The sequence below is a fragment of the Chelonoidis abingdonii genome, chromosome 1 (genome assembly GCF_003597395.2).
Source record: "Chelonoidis abingdonii isolate Lonesome George chromosome 1, CheloAbing_2.0, whole genome shotgun sequence".
NCBI lineage: Eukaryota > Metazoa > Chordata > Testudines > Testudinidae > Chelonoidis > Chelonoidis abingdonii.
In genome coordinates, this window is record NC_133769.1 from 164005394 (window position 1) to 164026598 (window position 21205).

The 21205-nt window shown below is 41.5% G+C and overlaps 1 protein-coding gene across 4 annotated transcripts in view; it reads left to right on the top strand.

Moving 5' to 3' along the window:
- The window catches only part of CCDC181 (coiled-coil domain containing 181), a 29555-nt gene extending 9069 nt beyond the window's left edge, over positions 1–20486 (top strand). For 2 of the 4 annotated variants that reach the window (XM_032790897.2, XM_032790914.2), the window contains 4 exons: positions 15586–16530; positions 18535–18681; positions 19298–19452; positions 20053–20486. In XM_032790897.2, coding sequence (XP_032646788.1) covers positions 15586–16530; positions 18535–18681; positions 19298–19452; positions 20053–20215 — 1410 coding nt within the window. In that variant the 3' untranslated portion in view covers positions 20216–20486. Of the gene's footprint in view, positions 1–9960; positions 10072–15585; positions 16531–18534; positions 18682–19297; positions 19453–20052 lie in introns of those variants that run through there. The other 2 variants (XM_075072317.1, XM_032790921.2) reach the window with 2 other exon arrangements.
- The last annotated feature ends 719 nt before the right edge of the window (positions 20487–21205 follow it).

Genomic DNA, 21205 nt, shown 5'->3' on the forward strand with positions numbered 1-21205 from the left:
AGCCTGCTTGGTTGGTATATCTTTAGCAGTTAGTGTTTAGTTTGCTGCCTTTTATTCAGTTTCAACTGCTTAACGCCTTACTATTTAAACCCTATCTGATTCCTTTCTGTCTATTTTCCTTTCATGCCTGACTTTACTGCTTTCTTGTCTAACAGCCATGCTCTGGCTTGTGTCTGTGTCATGAGTGAACAGGTGACAGGTTACTTTACTGTTTACCCGTCTGCTCACAATCTACTGTTTCTCTGCTGTGTGTGCAACGAGAGAGAGAATGAGTTTTTCATTACTCCTCCATTTCTTTCAACTGTGTGTAGTCTGAACACTTGCTCTATACTGTGATGCTGCCTCTTAAAGCAGCCTATCTAAATATTATTATTAAACCTACCGATGTCTGCTCTGCTCTTTAGTCTTGCAGAGACTTCCAACTGTTCTGATTTCTGTGCTTCTAATGTAGGAACTGATGAAAGGCTCTTCTGGATCTTGTGGTCCCGCGATTCTTTGCTGTGTTGGCTTTAACTCTGACTGGGAAATTGTATTCGGCAGTAGATGATCTGTCTTTGAATGATCGTGGTAGGTTCCTGCATGCTGCTACCTATGTTAAGGAAATATATATGCCAGTTGCCATCTGCCATCAGGCAGGATTGCCCTCCAATGTTGTCTTATATAAATGCTAACATCCTTCCCTGCTGTTATTATAGCTACTTGAGAGGATGATGAAAACATAAAGCAGTAGGAGAGATAGGTTATTAGGTCCAGGGCTGTAGGTACACATGCAAACTCTATGGCTATAAAATGGAACTAGCATAGTTAGAGATGCATGTGAGCCTCTCTTCCTGTCGTTGCTTGCACAATGACTTCTTTCTTTAGGATGGTGAGCATGTAGACGCCAGTTGCTTCCCGTGCTCGGATGTACATCTTTACAGCGTAGGAAGTGTGAAATCTCACTATCTTACAGGTTTGGCTAATCATTACATGAATTGGAACCTCCTGTAGTCTCTCTTGAAGGGTGCTATAGAAATATAGTCGGCAGATGGTGGGTTCACCAGTTACTACTGCGCCACCGTTATCAACAGTTAGAATTGTTGTGTGCTCCAAAAAGGTCTTGTGGAAAAATAAGAATATTTTCCTCTTTGTAGCTATTGCTGTACACCAAAGCAACAACATGGGTGTGAGGCAGTAAAGACCATGATCTTAAGAGGGCTGGAGAACTCAACAGAAAGTGCGACTATAGAGGATGATTGGTTGAAAGGATCTTGGTGGTTTATTAATGAGAAAAGAGATGATGCGACCCTGGGGGAAACAGAGGGTATTTGATGGACATGCTAGTGTAATTTAAGTGTAGACTTGGATGCTTTAACGAACTTGAACCCCACATAACAATCATCGCAATTTTTAATTTGGAATATGTAATGTATTGTAAATGTGCTGATATTTAACTGTGAAATGATATTTATTTAAGAGGTCTAGTGGAAAGAGATTGCGAGTGCACCTGACTTTTTTCAGTTACTCGAGATCTTCTCCTGTCTTTAAATAGAAAGTCAAAGTATTCCTTATTACGATCAAAAGAGAATGGCTCTGTTTACAAATACTCTGCTCATTTTCCAAGGTAGTGTCTTTAAGCATTGTGTGCAGTCCCATTATGATTTTTTTTTGTGCTTCCTGCTCATTTACCACTTATGCTAAGCTACAGCGCTATTGGTTTGTTCCAAATTGTGGTGAAATGGGCATATGCAGAAGGAATTACAGTGAGAGAGGAGTTAGTGCCAAATGGAAGCTGATTCGATTGAATTCACATATTTGATAGCCTGCCTGAGACAGGCTATGTTTAGCGGTACTGCCCTCCGTCACCACTCTTTGATTCTTCTCTCCTGTCCTTTTTGCTCTTCTTCTGGCCTCATTGGGTGGAGGGACTGATGGACTCTGACAACAGAAATGAAGCCACATTCTTCCTTGTGCGTTATTGAAACCTATTGGGATAACTCAAGTCCTACTGTTGCTGGCCTTTTGGGAGACAGCCTTTTCACACCTTAGTCAATTCTGGAGCATGCATGTCCTTGCCTGAATGTTGCTGGTTCATAAGAGCAGATGATTTGTCGCTTGCCATCATCTGTGTGGTATATATTTGTTTGTGTGTGTGTTGTGTATACCTATGAGCCACTTTTAATATCTTATAAGCGTGAGAGTGCTATGTTTCAGTCTGACTGTATAGGTGGGGGAAACCACACACTGTGCCTCCCTTTAGTGACTTAAACAAAAAATGAGAGATATGCAAGTAACAGAGACTAGCAAGTAATGGGTTGCTTTTTCGTGTCATCGGAAACCATGTATTGTTGTTGCCTCTGCTTCTATGGCCGAATAATAGTAAATGTATATAGTAATTTTGACATCTCTCACTTGTGGGGGCTGTGTGTGACTCCTTAGAAGCGTGCACTGTCCTGTATCCATCTGCCCACGCAATTACTGGCTGGGAGGTTGCAGAAGGAGCTGGAGTTGTAGCACAAAGCTCTCTGGCGCACATTTGCTAGTCTTATTCTGTTCCTACTTGTTATTAAGAATCTGAGCAATGCCAAGTGAACTGTCTGTGATCGCTCTTAGCTTCTCTTCTGTGTGCTCAGCTGTGAATCATGATGTGGTGTGCCATGTTCGGTATAGGCCTAAAAAGGTGAGAGGGGGCACATGGAAGGACTGATGAATGATTTGGGTGGGGGTGCGGAAAATTCTACGAAGCGGGAGTGCCTGTACAGACAAAGAAGGGTGAGGGGCAGATAGTGACAAATCGTGAGATGGGATAAAGAGGGTTAGAAAGTGGTAAGAGGCGCTGCCAACTAGTGACAGAAGGGAAACCACAAGCATAGTGAGGAGCCGAGAGCGATGAAAGTTACCCCAAATCAGAAATAGACGCACGAGTGTGTCTATTCGTCGATTGATAAGTCCGTGAGAACTAGCTGACCAAGCTAACGACTGGCGTGGCTACTAGCGGCCTTCGGACGTGGTCCAATATACTTGACTACTAGGTCTTTGGCGGCAGCTTCTGGTTGGGATCCTTCAGGCAGTTAGTCGATAGATACACTTCTCCGGACGTTCGCGTCTGAGACGCTCGTGGAAGGTGAGTGTCCCATGGGTTCATCTCGCGCTCTCTCCGCTCGCGCGCGGCTCTATATATATATATAATGTGTGCATAGCTCGGTCGTGCAGTGATCAACTGATTCATCTCTCTCGCCGGCAGCTCTCGCGCGACGAACTATAGAAATATCGCGCGCTCTGCTCTCTCTCGCGCGCGCGCCGTTTTCGGCTCCAGTGTGGTGTGATCGCTCTCTCTTGGCATGACGCTCGCTCAGACCGGCTGACTCTCTCTGGCGCGCGCTTTCACTCTGCCCCGACTGGCTCCTTCAGAATCCACAACCCATCCATCCCCTGTCTGTTTCTTGACACCCATCCGAGGACCCCACCCTAACTGTTCACCTCAGGCTCCCCTCCTCCCATTTCTATCCCGCTCCCTGTCCCCTGACTGACCCGACCCTCCCATCACAGACAGATGCCCTTGAGAACTGCCATGCCTACCCAACCCCTCCCCACCCCCCCCGAACCTCCGCCCCCTCCAACTGCGCCCTGCCCTTTATCAAACCCCTTCTCCCAGCCCCGGCCCAGCCCCCTTACCATGCTGTTCAGGGTAGCATGTATGGATGCTGTGCTGCTCGCTGGAGCTCACAGCCCCACCCCCTTACCATGGCGCTCAAAGCGGCAGGAGCTGAAGAGCTGCCCAGGACTGGTCCAGGTGGGAGAGGGGCCAGGGGAGCCTCCCCAGCTGGGAGCTCAGGCGGGCTGAACAGGACAGTCCCGTGGGCCGGAGTTTGCCCACCCCTTTAACAACCGGTTCTAAACTGGCTTCTAAATTTAACAACTAGTTGGCGCGAACTGTCTTCAGCTCACCACTGGATACAGTTGGCAGGTGGGCTTCCCCCACCCCTATCCCCAGAAGGACAGCAGATCTCATTTCTTGCTTCTCAGGGCCAGACAGAAAGGATAAGAAGTGGGGGTGGCAGAGGCTCCTGGGAAGGGATGGTAGAGAGGTCCCTCAAGACCTGAAGCTCCTGACCATGACATAGAAGTTCCTAAAGTAACACTTAGGCCTAGTCTGCACTAAGGGGGGCTGTGTCGATGTAAGATACACAACTTCAGCTACGGGAATACCGTAGCTGAAGTTGAAGTATCTTATTCTGACTTACCTCCTGTCCTCACGGTGTGGGATTGACGTCCGCGGCTCCCCCGTCGACTCTGTTACCGCCGTTCGCTCCGGTGGAGTTCCGGAGTCAACAGGGAGAGCGTTTGGGGATCGATATATCGCGTCTAGATGAGACACAATATATCGATCCCGATAAATCGATCGCTACCCGCCGATAGGGCAGGTAGTCTGGACGTACTCTTAGAGTAACTGGTTTTCAAATCAGTCGTGACATTTTTTTCCTTTTTTAATTATTAATTATTGCACAAACATGGCAAAAATCTGTTTTGTTTGTGATAGAGTAACAGATAATGCCAAATGTGGTAATTTTACTTTCATCCATGGACCTGAGTTTAATGACTAAGGGTATGTCTACACTGCCCATGTTACAGCGCTGCTGTGGCAGTGCTGTGTAGTCACACTTTATCGCTGGGGGAGAGCTCTCCCAGTGATAAAAAATAATAACCCGAACGACGGGTGGTAGCTTTATCGCCGGGAGCACAGTTCCCATCAATAAAGTGCTGTCTGTACTGGCACTTTTCAGCGCTAAAACTTTTTTCGCTCAGGGATGTGTTTTTTCACACCTTCAAACAACTAAAGTTTTGGCACTGAAAGTGGCAATGTAAATACAGCTTAAATATAAGAATCTCGAACAAAATTGTTAGCAACACTTCACAATTTAATTAATTATGGGTATCAGCTCTGCTAGAAGTGGAATGCTTGAGACCTGCTTCCAACTGAATGTTCCGCTATTGGCACAATACTGCACGATAATAAATATCTTTAAAACTCCCTGGACACATGTTTACATCATACTCTGTTGTTGTAGGCCCTGTCAGAACTAGGCATTTGTTCAAGTCCTTAAATGCACATTTACATAATTCATACTTTAAGCAGTCCTGGAATATTAATTTACACAGTTGACTGTAATCTCTCAAAAAAGCAATTGCAATCAATTGTCTACTCTCCCACAGTGCTGTGAGGGGCTTGTCTCTTTTTAAATAGCAAAGTTTAAATTTGCCCAAGGACAAAAATGTAGTCTTCAGTGGAGTTTGTAGCCTGCTCAGCATAGAGAAAATTTAGAGGGAACGTTGGCCACGGTCCTGTCACTGACAGGACCTCAGACAACCGCTGCTGATTCTCTGCACACGCATGGTTTGGAAAAGCAGCAAAGGAGTTTTACGCAGAAGAGCGGGAACTTATGAGGATGTCTGAATTTTACTTAAGCTCACCTGAGAGATGAATAAGGCATTCAGAGTACCTTTTCATTATACTTTACCAGGACTTATGGAGGTGAGCTTCTATAAGGTACCAGTAGTGGTAGAGAGGATAGAGATATCGACGTAGCACTTTGTCTTCAAAATGGGGTACAGACATTAAATATATGGTGTTGATTATGCCATATAGCTGTGTTCTCCCTCTGACCCCCTTTCTACTCATATTGTTTCCAATGTGCACCATGCAACAGAGAAGCCAGCCATCAGTCAGCCAGCCCTTTCCCAATCATCTTCCTCCTCCCTTCTGTCCCTGCCTCCTCTTCCTTTCCTCTTTTCTCCTGTTTTGTCAAACTGCAATCCTGTTGATTTTAAAAAGTCTTAATCTTATTTTTAATTAAAAATTTAAACCACAAGTTTTCTGTAAGTGGTACATATACAGAGAAATATGATTCCAGAGGTCCCTCATTTATGTAAATAAGATCACAACCCTAGAAGTCATGTGCTCTGTGAAGAAACAGAGAAACAACTGAATGTGTTATTATCTGAGATTATTTCTCCATTCAGTTGAAGATATCACATATAATATGTATGCAAGATTTGATTGTTATGCCATTAAAATTCAGACATTCAGAATTATGGTTACCGCACCAGCCTTAAAGATACCAATAAAATAAGGCATATGTCATATACTTAAAAAAAATTCTTCACTTATGTTACAAAATACCTTTGATAAATTTCAACTGAAGTAATTACAAAAAATCCAAGTTACTTACTTCATCAGTTTTTTACTTTACTTTTCTCTTATTTTGAAACATAAGAATGATTAGTCTGGTTCACTTTTGTTTGTACTATCATCCGTTTCCAGTGACCTTTAGCTTCTAGATTTTGGGCACCACCACATTACTGCAATGTTTTGGGTTGCAACCACTGCAGAGGATTTTTTTCTCCTGTAAACTACTTAAGTTAGAAGGAGAAACTTCAGTTTTAGTCAGTCTTTTATTTTCTTCTCCTGATGAGGTAGTTGTACCAGCCTCATCTTCATATCCTGATGGGGTTAAATTCTTTCACGAATTGCTGAAGAGCATTACTGACTTCATTCAAATTCCATTATAGGAATTACAGAGGGCTTATGACAAATGGGTACTGGAAATTGTTACTGCATTTCATATAATACAATTTCACACTTTTATCTCCTACAGTCCACCTCCCTGTCCGTTTTTAGGGACCCCTCTATTGAGACATTTCTTCTACAAGACATAGAATTTCTCTCTTACAGTTATCCCCTCAAAACAGGATGAGGCTTTTATTCCAGATATGTCGTTCACAGGAGGATGAAGACCCGTTTTAGATCTCAGACAGCTATACACTTCAGTTTGTCGTTTAAAAATCAGAATGATCACCTTAGCCTCAATAATTCCATTGCTAGTTCAAGGAGATTGTTCTCAACCTCAAAGATGTTTATTTTTACCTAGATGTACATCCAACACACAAGAGGCTCCTAAGATTTATCGTCAATCTTGATTGCTACCAACACAGTGCTTCCGTTTGGCCTATCAACAACAGCAAAGTATTCATGAAGATGTTAGTAGTAATATCTGTGTCAAAAAGGGATAAGTCGAGTCATATCTAGATGACTGGCTGGTCGAAGGGCAATCTTATTAAGAAGCTCAAGAATCAGTGCCTACTCCTCTTCTTCTCTTTCAAAATACGGGATTTAGAATAAGAACAATGCAAAGTACAGAGTTTGTAGGAGTGAATTGGACTCCAGGGTAGTCAAAGTTCATTTGCCTTGTGAGAGGTTTCAGACCATGTCCATCAAATAAATCAACTGCAATCAACCATAGGATATTGTAGCTGTCTGCCAGGTCACATTGCATTATGCACCTATGTAACGCCACATGACAAACTCCATCTTTGTTGTTTGTATCTTTGTTTGGATGGGAAGCTCATCTAGATGGGCCCCTAGTGCAAGGAACTTGGATTCCACAAAAATCTGGGTTACATCAACATACTTGAACTCAGAGCAGTTTACAATGCATGCAATCAATTTCTGCCAATTATTCCAAATCAGTCCATTTAAATTATATCAGACAACACAGCATCAGTGTATTACATAAGCAAACAGGGAGAAGGATATTCTTCCCTCCTATGAAAAGAAGTAATAAGACTCTAAAATTCGTGCACATGCTATCGGCTCACTCTGTCAGCAGTTCACTTACTGAATGTACAAAACACAGTAGCAGATGATCTCAGCAGGCATTTTTTCAGGGATGATGAATGAATGCTTTTTGACTAGGTGGTAGAAGCTGTTTTTAGCTGTTGAGGTCAGCCAGCAGTAAATCTGTTTGTAATGGACACCACAAACAAGAAATGTGAGAAGTTCTTTGCCAGGAAAGGACAGAGTCCATGTACTCTGATGGATTGTCTTTCAATTTCAATGGTCGGAAACCCTAATGTACACATTCCTGCCAATTCCTCTTCTTCCAAGGGTACTGAGAACAATCAAAGCAAAAGTTGTTTTGGTAGCTTTGAGATGGCCACAATTATCTTGGCTTTCAGAGCAGCTTCATTTTTCCATCCATCCTCTGATTTATCTGCCTCTAACATCTGACCTTTTAACTCTCTAGACAAAGGAACAGTTGGCCATCCTGATCCATCCACCCGTCACCTGACAGTTTGGTATTTAGACAGGTGTCTGAGTTAGAGAGATCATGTTTGTCTGAAATCTAAGTAATTCTAATCAGTAGTTGGAAATGTTCTACAAGAAAATTTTATGATGCACAGTGGAAGAGGTTTGTATCTGATTGATGTCAACTCTTACCCCTCTAACCTAGTATATCAGAGATTTTGGATTACATTTGATTGTTTAAAAACCTGGGATATTTCACTGAGTTCTCTTAGGGTGCACCTAGCAGCCATTAGTGTATTCCATCCATCTATAGACAATTCTACTACATTTTTTTTTACCTTACCACATCTAGGTGACTGAATGGGCTAGGGAGAGTATTTCCTCCAGTGTTTAAACCTATGCTTACCTGGGACCTCAACCTAATTTTGTCAATCTTAATGAAACCACTGTTCAAATGGTTAGATTCATCTTTCCATGAAGACTGTCTTGTGGCAATAATATCAATTAGGAAAGTAGGAGAATTGGGAGCACTCATGTAAGATCCCCTTTATTTTATACAGCTTTTCACCATGATAAAGTATCTTGTAGGTATGAATTTAGGGTGAAGCCTACAATTGTTTTGGAATTTCACATTAATCAAACAATTCACTTACCTGTGTTTTATCCCAAAACACATGCTAATTGGGAGAGATGAAATTACCTATCGTAGACATGTGGAGGGCATTAGCCTTCTATCTTCTGAGTGTAAAACCTTTCCAACATTCCCACTATTCATTTTGTTCACTAAGAAAATGAAAAACGATGCGACTTCCACTCAGATTATCAAAGTGGATATCTGGCTGTATAGGAATCCAAAAAGGCTTAGAGAAATCTGCAGAATGGGACATGTCAATAAACTTAGAGTTCAAAAAAGATTTGTGTTCAAATCCTCAAATATTTATCCTTACAACTAGGACTGTTCAGACAAAATGGACTATTTTTAACAAATATACATGGGGGTAAAAAATATAAGGGCTTGTAATGGAGACCTGATTGCAACTTTAGAAGCTTAATAGTACTGATAAAGCACATTTTTCTTGATAACTATGAATGCACATACAGTACTTTGTATTCCTTCATATTTAATCCCGTGCATTACTGGATTTATCTGTCAAGATCTAAACAGTTTTATCTCTTTCTATTTTTATGCTACATAGTGACAAAAATGAACTTTTTGGACACAACTAACACCTATGTTTGTAATGACTCACTTCTGAGCACTGTCCTGTTTAAGCATAGTCAAAAAGTTGTGCCTTGGGCATATACTTCATATACCAGTTCTGAAGCTGATGACATTAGATTTTTTTAATGAGGGAGCAAAAATCAAGCATGTCATGAAAACTGAGTTACAACCTTATTATGTCATCATGTACTAAAAGATCCCCTTCTAATGATTATTTGCAGAGTCTGGAAGGGGGCATTGTGCCTTGAGAGAAGCAAAGCCCTGATTAGGAGGTGAGGCTTCTCTGATTAGGGGGCCTGTTAAGGCAACAAAGGAGCCAGACAGAGGTGCAGGAGCCAGCAAAGAGAGCTGAAAACAGTGGAGTCTGAGTGGGAGTTCAGTGGGAGGGGGCAAGCCCCTGTTACTTAGGGACTGTGAGTTCTTGTGTTTTTTGGGGGGTGTGTGCGCATGTGCATGTTTTTCAAATTGTGGAGGCTGGTAGGGGGCAGTGTGCTGTGAGAGACTGATTAGGGGGGCGAGGCTTCCCTGAGAGAGGGCGTATAAAGGCAGTGAATGAGCGAGCGAGCCAGTGGCACCGGAGCCAGCACACGGAGCTGAAAACAGGGGAGTTTGTACGGGAAGTTTGTAGAAGTGGGGGTGTGGTGTTTGTTTTTTTCTATTCTTTGACAGAACCTTAAGAGGGAATGCTATGACAAATACAGAAGCAGCAGTGGTAGTGACCCAAGGAATGGAAGAAGCAGTGAAGATGACTGGATGCTATGGGATGTACATTGTTCTAGAGCAGGTACCCAAAAAGAGCTTTGTTTGTATGAGGTGCTTCCTAAAAGGGGTGATGGAAGAGAAGATGTGTGGTTTGGAGATGCAGGTGAAAACTATGGTTGAGTTTTGAAGGGGATTTGAGCAGATGATTGAGGGAAGGCTTAAGGGAAAAGTCAAGAGTCACGGATGCAAGCTGAAGTGGTAGATTGGGTTTGGAAAGTGGTTAGTGGAAGCATGTGACTATAAGAACTAGGCAGAGGAAGAGGCCAGTGAAGGAAAAATAGAGCTCAGGAACAGGTTTGCTGAATTGGAAAATGAAGAAGGGGCACAGCAGGCAGTAACAAGGTGGGAGGGCAAGGAAGAAAAGATAAGCTAGTCCTGTAAGAGAGCCTGAGTTCAGAGCCTCAGGAGGATACAGGAGGACTTGCAGAAGGTTGCAAGGGAGAACAGAAGACAAGAGGACTCGCGGCCAGAAAGAATGGGAGGTGGGCCAGAGATTCATTTCAACACCAGGAAGAGGCAGGTCTATGTGACTAGTGACTCCCTACTAAGAAGAACAGACAGGTGTGTTGCCAGAGCTGATCTGGAGAACCAGAGGGATGTGCTGTCTGCTGGGAACAAAGATAGTGGACGTGGACCTGAGGCTGAAGAGGATCCTAATAGGAGCAGGAAAGAATCTACTGATTTGTCCTTCATGTGGGAAAAAATGATATTGCTAGTTTCTTGCTAGAGTGCATTAAGGGAGACTATGCTAGGCTGGGGCAGACGCTTAAAGAAATAGAGGGTCAAGTGATCTTCAGTGGGATTCTGCTGTTCCTAGAGGATGAGAATGAAGACGAGACAAGATTATGATGATTGATCAACTGGTTCAGGAAGTGGTGGAAGGCTTTGGGATGTTTGACCACTGGGAGGCATTCACAGACAGAGGGCTGTTTTCATGGGATGGACTCCACCCAAGTAGGGAGAGAAATAGACTCCTGGGATGGAGGTTAGCAGGATGGAGGTTAGCACAACTGATTGAAAGACCTTTGAACTAGGAACTTGAGGAAGATGTTTATGTAATCGCCATGCCTGATTCTAATGACTGGGAGGAAAATCAAGAAAGAGAATACTTTCTCCACTGATGTAACAGCAGTGGGTAGGAGAATGGACATTAAGAGGAAAGATGGTGGTTGTTAGTGCTGTGGCATGTTGTTGCTTCTGCAGTTGTTGCTGTTCTTGGAGCTCCAATGTCGGCTGCACTAGCAGACAGTGCAGCATGTTAATTCAGCAGACCTCAGTGGTGTTCATAAGAAAGACCACAGGCTCGGTTCAGTGGCAAAGGTCCGTGGCCAGGCTTATTGTTGACAGAGCATGGTAGTAGCACCCCATAGGAGCTACAGGTACACTAACACATATATGCCGATGTCAAGATACCTCCTAGGTCAGTACACCAGGATGCTGTTCCCTTGGCTAGTACAAAGTTGCCCCTCCTATGACTTCTCCTTTAATACAAACATGTTACATATTATACTCCAGAGCAGGGGTAGGCAACCTATGGCACGCGTGCCCAAGGCGGCACGCAAGCTGATTTTCAGTGGCACTCACACTGCCCGGGTCCTGGCCACTGGTCCGGGGGCCTCTGCATTTTAATTTTAATTTTAAATGAAGCTTCTTAAACATTTTAAAAACCTTATTTACTTTACATACAACAATAGTTTAGTTATATATTATAGACTTGTAGAAAGAGACCTTCTAAAAACGTTCAAATGTATTACTGTCATGTGACACCTTCAATCAGAGTGAATAAATGAAGACTTGGCACACCACTTCTGAAAGGTTGCCGACCCCTGCTCCAGACCTTGTTAGTTGCCACCCTTATCCTTGTGCCTGCTAGTTTGAACAAAACATCCTTATCCATTAACCTGTCCATCACATCCTTATTTTATGAGGGGTCAGTGTATTCTTGTACTATATCTTAGGGATGTATTTATGTAGTAGTTTGAGAAAGCAGTGTTTTGGTTTTTTTGTTTGTTTTTTTTTGTACCATTCTCTCCAGTCAGGAATGTGCTTACTTGGTGTTAGCTGATACCTAGTGTGTTATTTTGCCAAGGCCAGGCCTACTCTGGTTCACAGCCTTTGGCTCACAGTGCTAGTTATGTCTACAGCTCCAGCAAGGAGTACAGTAGTGTCAGTGCCAATGAAGTCAACAGTCAGGCAGGTGATACTAGCAGTAGAATGACTATAACCAATTGGGTGAAGAATCTCGGCAAAGTCAAGCAGAAACAACTAAGATATTTGTATACCAGTGCAAGAAGCCTGGGTAAGAAAATGGAGGAACTAGAACTACTGGTGAAGAAAGTGAAACCAGATATTACAGGGATAACAAACATGATGGAATAGTAATCATGACTGGAGTCCAGGTATTGAAGAGTATGTGCTGTTCAGGAAAGAAGTAAACGTGGTGGAGTAGCGTTGAATATTAATGATGAGGTAGATTGTAAAGAAATCAGAAGTGATGGAATGGATAAAATGGTCTGTGTCAATATCACTTTCAGGAAGAAAACTATTAGAGGTTCCCCTGGAATAGTTCTTGGGGTATGCTATGGACACCCTGGATCTGATTTAGGTATGGACAGAGACCTCTTTAATATTTCTAATGAAATAAAGACGACTGGGAATTGTATAATTAGGGGAGACTTTAGCTTTCCAGATATAGATTGGAGGACAAGTGCTACTAATAATAGGGCCCAGATTTTTCTGCATGTGACAGCTGACGTTTTTCTTCACCAAATAGTTACTGAACCGAAAAGAGGAGAGGCCATTTTAGATTTGGTATTAGTGAGTAGTGAGAAGCTCATAGAAGATCTAGTTGTAGGAGGCAGCCTTGGTTCAAGTGTTCATGAGCTAATTCAGTTTGAACAAAAATAGATCTGCAACTAGGGTCCTTGATTTCAAATGGGCAAACCGTAAAAAAATTAAGGGAAGTAGTTAGGGAAGTGGACTGGACTGAAGAACTCAAGGAACTGAATGTGGAGGATGCTTGGAATTACTGAAGTCAAAGTTGCTCAAACAATCTGAAGCCTGTATCCCAAGTAAGGGGAAAAAAATCGTAGGGAAGGGTTGCAGACCAATCTGGATGAGCAAATATCTCAAACAGGTGGTTAAGAGAAAACAGCCTATAAGCAGTGGAATATGGAATGGATCAGCAAGGAAAGCTACCTCTTGAAGGTCAGAAAGTGTAGGGAAAAAGTGAGAACTACCAAAAGCCAAGTAGTTGTATCTTGCAAAGGAGATTAAAACTAATAGTAAAAGGTTCTATAGCCATATAAATAAAAAGAAAGAAACCAAGAAGTGGGAACGGTAAACAATGAGGATGGGGTGGAGATTAAAGATGACCTAGGCATGGCCCAACATCTAAACAAATACTTTACCCTTATTAAAAACTGAGCCAACGAAAACCTTAGGGACAATGGCAGGGTGACTAATGGAAATGAGGATATGGAAGTAGAAATTACCACACCCAAGGTGAAAGTCAAACTCAAACAATTGGGGGGCCATCCAAGAATATTAAAGGAACTGGCATATGAAATTGCAAGGATTTTAATCAATCTATAAACTTATGCTGGAGAATTGCTGCTATAGTACCTATTTTTAAGAAAGGAAAAGAAGTGACCTAGTAAAATACAGGCCTGTTAGTTTGACCTCAGTTGTATGCAAGATCTTAGAACAAATTTAGAAAGAGAAAGTAAAGGATATAGAGGTAAACAGTAATTGGGATAAAATACAACATGGTTTTACAAAAGGTAGATTGTGCCAGACCAACCTGCTCTCCTTTGAGAAGATAACCTGATTTTTTTGACAAAGGAAATGTAGTAGATCTGATCTACTACATTTCAGCAAGGCAATTAATATAGTTCCACACTGGAAATTTAGTTAAATTGGAGAAGATGGGGATTAATATGACAACTGAAAGGTGAATAAGGAACTGGCTAACAGGGGACTACAACAGGGGTCTTACTGAAAGGTAAACTGTCGAGCTGGAGGGGGGAGGTTACTAGTGGAGCTCCTCCGAGATTAGTCTTGGGACCTATCTTATTTAACATTTTTATTAATGACCTTGACACTAAAAGTGGGAGTGTGCTAATAAAATTTGCGGATGACACAAAGTTGGGAGATATTGCCAATATGGAGGTGAACCGGAATATCACGCAAGAAGATCTGGATGACCCTGTAAACTGGAGTAATAAAAATGGGATGAAATTTAATAGTAAAAAGTGCAAGGTCATGCACTTAGGGACCAACAAGAATTATATATGTAACTATAATGTGGGGACTTATCAGTTGGAGGCAACAGAGGAGAAAGAACTGGGTGTATTGGTTGATCACAGGATGATATGATGTGTCTGTGAAAAAATCTAATGCAGTCCTAGGATGCATCAGGCAAGGTATTTCCAGTAGAGACAGGGAAGTGTTAGTACCATTTTACAAGGCACTGGTGAGACTGCATCTGGAATACTGTGTGCAATTCTGGTCTCTCATGTTTAAGAAAGATGACTTCAAACTGGAACAGGTTTAGAGAAGGGCTACTAGGATGATCAGAAGAGTAACCTACTTCATGAGAGCTTGGCTTGTTTAGCCTAACCAAAAGAAGGCTGAGGGGAGATATGATTGCACTATATAAATACATCAGAGGGATAAATATCAGAGAGGGAGAGGAGTTAGTTAAGTTAAGCACCAATGTTTATACAAGAACAAATGAATATGAACTGGCCATCAATAAGTGTAGGCTTGAAATTAGATTTCTAACCATCAGTGGAGTGAAGTTCTGGAACAGCCTTCCAAGGGAAGTAGTGAGGACAACAAACCTAACTTTTATCTAGACTGAACTTGATAAGTTTATGGAGGGAATGGTATGACAAAACTGTCTACAATGTTATGTAACTGATCTGTGACTGCTAGCAACAAATATCTCCAATGGCTGGTGATGGGACACTACTGGGGGAAGGGTCTGAGCTACTACAGAGAATTATTTCCCAGATATCTCACTCTTGGGTCTTGCCCACATGCTCAGGGTCTAACTGTCGCCATATTTGGAGTCAGGAAAATTTTTTTTCCTCTGGTAAAGGTTGGCAGAGACTGGGTTTTTTTTACCTTTCTCTGCAGGATAGGGCATTGGTGACTTGCAGGCTTCAGCTACTGTAAATGGTGGATTCTTTGTAACTTGAAGCCTTTATCATGATGTGAGGACTTCAGTAACTCAGCCAGAGGTTATGGGTCTGTTACAGGAGTGGGTGTAGACTGCAGTGTTCAGGAGGTCAGACTAGATGATCATGCCGGTCCCTTCTGGCTTTAAAGTCTGAGTAATATGCTCAAAAGGGTATATTCTGTTGTTTACCTAAACTGTAAATTTCCTGACTTCTGTGGTTTTAAAGTCCCAACCTGAATTATATATTATATATGTATAAACTACCCTGTGTTAGTTTTTAACTTGTTAGAGAGGTTATTTCTTACACAATTTTAAAAGGAGGACTGATGTTCTTTTCAAAATCCTGATCAGAATGAAGAGGATGTTGAAGCAAATACTGACAAAGACAATGAGGAAAGAAAAGAATGTGTAGATCAGCTTCCTCAGCCTAATGCAGATCTGAAAAAGAGTCCACCAAATGAAGAAAAACCTGTATCCATACCTGAAATTAAACCATTGGATCATGCATCTGATACTGACAGTGAAAGCTCCATCCAGGAGTCCAAGCTGGAAAACCAGCAGGAACTGGATGAGGAAGATGATGAAGAAATAAAGCGTTATATTTTGGAAAAGATCGAAGAAGCCAACAAGCTGCTGGAGAACCAAGAACCTCTAGATGAGAATAGAGAAAGGAAACTAAAATTCAAAGATAAATTGGTAGATTTGGAAGTTCCCCCTCTAGAACATACGGAAGCTTATAAAAATGATCTTGAAAGTGAAGAGGATGTTTCAAGTAGGCTGTCTCAACTGCATATTTCTAATGAGCCAGGACTTCAAAGCATGTCTTTTTCACTTAATGGTGGGAAGGATGAGGAACACAAGGATGGCAAGATCCTAGTAGAGAAAGATGGGAAGTTTGAACTCTTGAGTTTACGTGACATTGAAAGCCATGGCTTTTTGCCCCCGATAAGTGTTTCTTTCACTGACATTGAAGCTCAGCCTGTTTCTCCTAAGTTTTCCCATTCCATTATTTTTGGCACTCCCAGTCTAACAAAGGAAGAGCCTCTAGCGCAGCCAGGAGTAAATGCTTTCTTTCCCATTGGAGAAGAGTTTGTTTGTTTCCCTAAGCCTCCACCTAACCCTAAGTATCGCCCAAACTCAGCCATCAACCTTGCAAGAAGTGTGGGAATGGGAAGAACTCCCCGCAGGGCGCAGTCTGCAAATGTTCCTTTGAGAAGCTCCATCTACGGTCTTTCACCCAAACAAAAAGAGATGCAAAAACAGATGCAACAAAGGAAAGAGAAACTAAGGAAAGAGGTGAGAGTACAAAGGAAATAACCAGAATGTAGTGACCACCAGACCTTCTGTGTTTCTCAAACTTACTGGGAAATATTCCTTCTCAAAAGCCATTCAGTTGATCATTTCTTTCCTTGCCCCAATGGTATAATAATACTTTGTATTTATAAACCAAATCCACAAAAAAAACCTCTTTTATTTAAAAACTAGTTAAGGCAACACTCATGCATGGAAGGCAAGGAAACCTCCATTTTAATATATCCATAAACATGCCTACCCCCATCACATTCACCATTTTCATTGACAGACTCTTCCTTTCTGCTCATAAGTCCCATACACTTCCAACATGTACAACAACAGAGTACACACACATGCCCCACACACCATCACATTACAATCCAAAATCTTAACTCTGACCTCTGTGGTGGTGATAGAATCTGTATGCTGAATACGTATATGCTATATGGTTTTCCCATGGGGAAATGTTTGGGAATTAAAAGTTTGCATTCAAGTGTGATTGTAAGGAATGTGCATGTAGTAGCTGATGTATATGTTGGCAGTATATGGAACTTATTTAAAGAGCAGCAGAGTATTTTGGTAAATGTGGTGTGTGCAGGTGAAAGTATGTTAAACAAGGCTATTGTAATGGGACATTTCCTTGTTTTAAAGATTTGTGTGGGTGAGTGTTACTCTCAAGCAACCTCAAAGATTTCCCTTGCAGGAATTACCTGGGTTTTTATGTAGGAATTAAATGGAAAACAACTCAGGTACTTAACTCTGAACACCATTATGTAGGACAGCAATTTCAAACAAGACATAGGGCTTGTCTACACTTGAAATGTGTCAGTGATACCACCTACACTGACAGGAGGGCTTCTCCTATTGTCATAATTAATCCACCTCCCCGAGAAGCGGGAGCTCATTCTCCCATCGACCTAGTGTTGTCTACGCTGGGGGTTAGGTCGGTTTAACTGCATCTTTTGGGGGTGTGGATTTTTCACACCCTTGAGTGACGTAGTTCTACTGATCAAATTTCATCATGTAGACAAGGCCTTAGACCTATTTTAGAAGGCCAGATCTGTGCCTTTATTTTATAATCATGTACTAAAGAGAAGAAACTGTACTACGATTCCTCTTAGCTCTCAGGAAAATAGTAGGAAAATAAGTTTCTGAAAGATTAAGTGTGTAGCAGAGACCTCAAAAATGTGTAATAATTGTCAGTTTTTGAAGACAATTGCTAAAATATTTCAGGGAAAAAGATACTTGGACTTCAAAGGAGGTGCATGTTGGTATTTTGAATTTGATGGGTGCATGGCTTTTGTGCAAAGAGGAACAAAATTTCATGAGACAAAATTTCTGAATAGTGTGGTTTATTGGAATGCTTGGCAATGACCAAAATATCCTCAAATGTTTAAAGACCTCTCAAAGATTATTTTCTACTTTTTAAAAAAAGCAATCCACCATGTTAGCTTCAGAGAAGTGTTAAGCTATCAGTGCCTCCATAATTAAATGACATTCTCCTCAACCCCAATGCATGGTCACACTCCAGAAACCTCTATTATAGGCCAATGCCTTGCAGTTACACATACTTTTGATTTTTAGTGTCTGTCTAGGCAAGAGAAATTTTGTAACGAGTTTTGAAACAGGTCAGCGAAACTCATTTTAAACCACATAGAACCATGGGGTACATCTGGTTTAAAGTGTCCTGACCCATTTCTACTGAACCTCCAGTGATTTGAGACAAAGCATGGAAGGCTTCTGGAAATTGAGGTTGTAATAATAATGGTTAGAATGAAAGCCTCCAAATATAACCTTAATCATAGAGGTGCTCAAGCCTTGTTTTCTCCTCAGGATAGTATTGACTTGATGTGTCTGATTATTCCCAGTTCTCTCAGTACGTTTTAGGGCGAGGCGGATGTGTTATTCAGGCTATTTGAATTGCTTGCTCTGATGCTGAAGCCCTTTGCATGTGTTGGACTAACACCTTTCTTGTGAGATATTACTCAATCCTTAATTTCACACAAGGAAGCAGCACAGAAAAAACAACAGGAAGAAGAAAAGAAGAGAGAGAATGACATGGTCTTTAGAGCTTGGTTGCAGAAGAAAAAAGAACAAGTGCAGGAAGAGAAGCGAATTCAGCGTGCAAAGGCACTAGAAGGCTCACATAGTAGAGTAAGTTAAGACCTCTCCATCCCATACGTGTTAAGGATGCTCTAGGTATTCAGAAAAATTTGAAATTTACATCCGTTTTGCTCAGCATTTTAAAAATGAACATAGCAAGGAATATTCCATGTTTATCACACTGTTTTCTCTTAGAAGTGCTAGAACTGCTCACATTTCAGAATTTTCCAGTTTTAAGAGGATGAACTTGCACAATGCAACAAGCTATGCTCATGTGACCTTCATGGTCCTGGGATCACTTATGAGAAATGGTTACTATATTGCATTTTAATATGATGATGATTTAGTGTTGCCTTATGGTGAACCACAACTAGGAACTAATGTTTGTGAAGTGTCTCCATTAGTATTTATTTACACTTGTATTATCAAGTGATTTACACGTTTCAATGCAGGCAAAAACTTTAGTCTTAGAACCAGGACTTTGTCTCAAGTTCTAAAATGGGGGCAATAATATTAGTAAGGTTGTGAGGCTAAAATCAGCATTATTTATAAAGTACGTTTCATAAACTGGGATGGAAAGTTCTGGAGAAGTTCAAAGTAGTACTGTTATATTAATTTCAAAGACACACAGCATATTTAATTGTGTGTGTGTGTGCGCTTTATATAGCAGGAGAACAGAGATCCAGAGGAAGCTTTCAGGTTATGGCTTAAAAAAAAGCACCAAGATCAAATGAAAGAAAAACAAATGGAAATCCTTAGACGCCAGGAAGAGTGCCTGTACTTCCTTCCAAGAACAGAAGAATGTGACAGAGCCTTTAAACAGTAGGTCTATGGCTCTTATTTCCTACCGAGTAAGGAAATCTGAATGTTGTATCTTTCAGCAGTCTGAAGATCCAGCCACAGATGGCCAGGACCAGCCCTGACTAGAGTTTGGTGAACTCACTTTCAGTTCCTCTGGCCTGCCTTCCAACCTTATTGTACTCATCCAACTGAAGCTTTCAGCTAATGCCCTCCCCTGCCCCCTCTCAACATCACCAACTCCTGCTGCTCCCAGCCTGCTGATCAAGGTGCAGTGCCAGAGTAGGAAGTTGTATTGGGAACATAGGTTGTAGATCAGTAAAAGTTTCTGGAAAAGGGACTGCATTTGCTTCAGGCAAAGGTCCCACTCTTCCTTCTCACTGCTGATGCTCTCATAGATCTGTCCCACTAGTTTCTCCCATGTGCTTGGACCCTAAAAAAACAATTCCCGGATGTAGCCTGTTTGCTAAGTGATGCAGTGGCTTTAGTTAACTAGTTAGATTGAGTTCTAGTTAAGAGAACAGTTGCCTGCTTTGAGTAAGCCAGAAGTGATGGCCAGTGATTAAAGAGAGAGTTTTTGACCACTAACTATCAGTGCTTCCAAACTTGTTTGTATCTCCACAGATGGCTAAAAAGAAAGAGAGAGGAAAAGCGAGCAGAGGAACTGGCTGCCAAAGAGCGATCGAGGCAACTTAGGCTAGAAGCCAGAAGAGCAAAACAAATCCAGAATATCCTCTGCACCATTTCTGAACCTAAATCCTTCCGCTTCACGGACCATTACAGCTGAAGGTTTGATGTGTCTTGAATATTAGTGTCAGCTGCCATACTTTATATGGCTCGAGCTGCAGCTCTTTATAGCCGCTGCCCTTTTGTGGTATTTGAAAATCTTTTAAATAATGGTTTAAAAATTTTCTCTTAACTGACAATGTGTTTACTACTTACCTTTTATTTATTTATTTAGAATTTAAAATGACAAACCTGATTCTGTTGTGTGTATGACTCAGTGGTGCTCTCAATGCCACTGAGCCAAAGTGAGAATAAATATCCATATAGCTGTGGCAAGTTTGCTTTGCTTCAGTTGTGTTTGGCATGTTCATGCAGGGGACAGAGTAACCTATATTTATCTTTGAAGAGACCACAATGGATAAAGTGACATTATCTCACAGAAGATTCACTCTATTTCATTCTTCCATTTCTGGGCTGATTAACACCTCACTCATATAGCACAGATTACATTCTGAACTATCTTCCTAATTAACCCTTCCAAATTGTACTTACTGACAGGAAATAAAAAGATGAGTTCTTTCCTTGCCACCCATTCTGGTAAAGGGCAGGGAAGAACATTCTGTGTCAGGGCTCGTTAATTCAACAGTTTGGAAGGGTGCTTTAATTTCTTCCATGGCTGGTCATGCAAGAGGTTCAGATCAGTGTTCTTTCCCTTCTGCCTTTAGAATCTATTAATCTAATTGTTGAAGCAGACCAGGCTGGAACAACTTTGGCTCTAATTTCTGTGTCCCTGTCTTGATGATCTAAGTCATGCTGTCTATTCCACCATAGATGTAGGAATGGCTGTATTTGTTTGTTTTTAAAGTGAAAAAACGGTTCATATTTACACTAACAGTTTCAACTGATTTCATTCTAGTTCCCTGCCCATACCTTTAGTAAGCACATAAGCATGCATGCTCACAAGTGATATTGGCTTTACAGTTCTTCAGCCTGGTCTACACTACGCTATTTAATAATATAACCTACTATTAACTGGCTGGGTCTAAACATG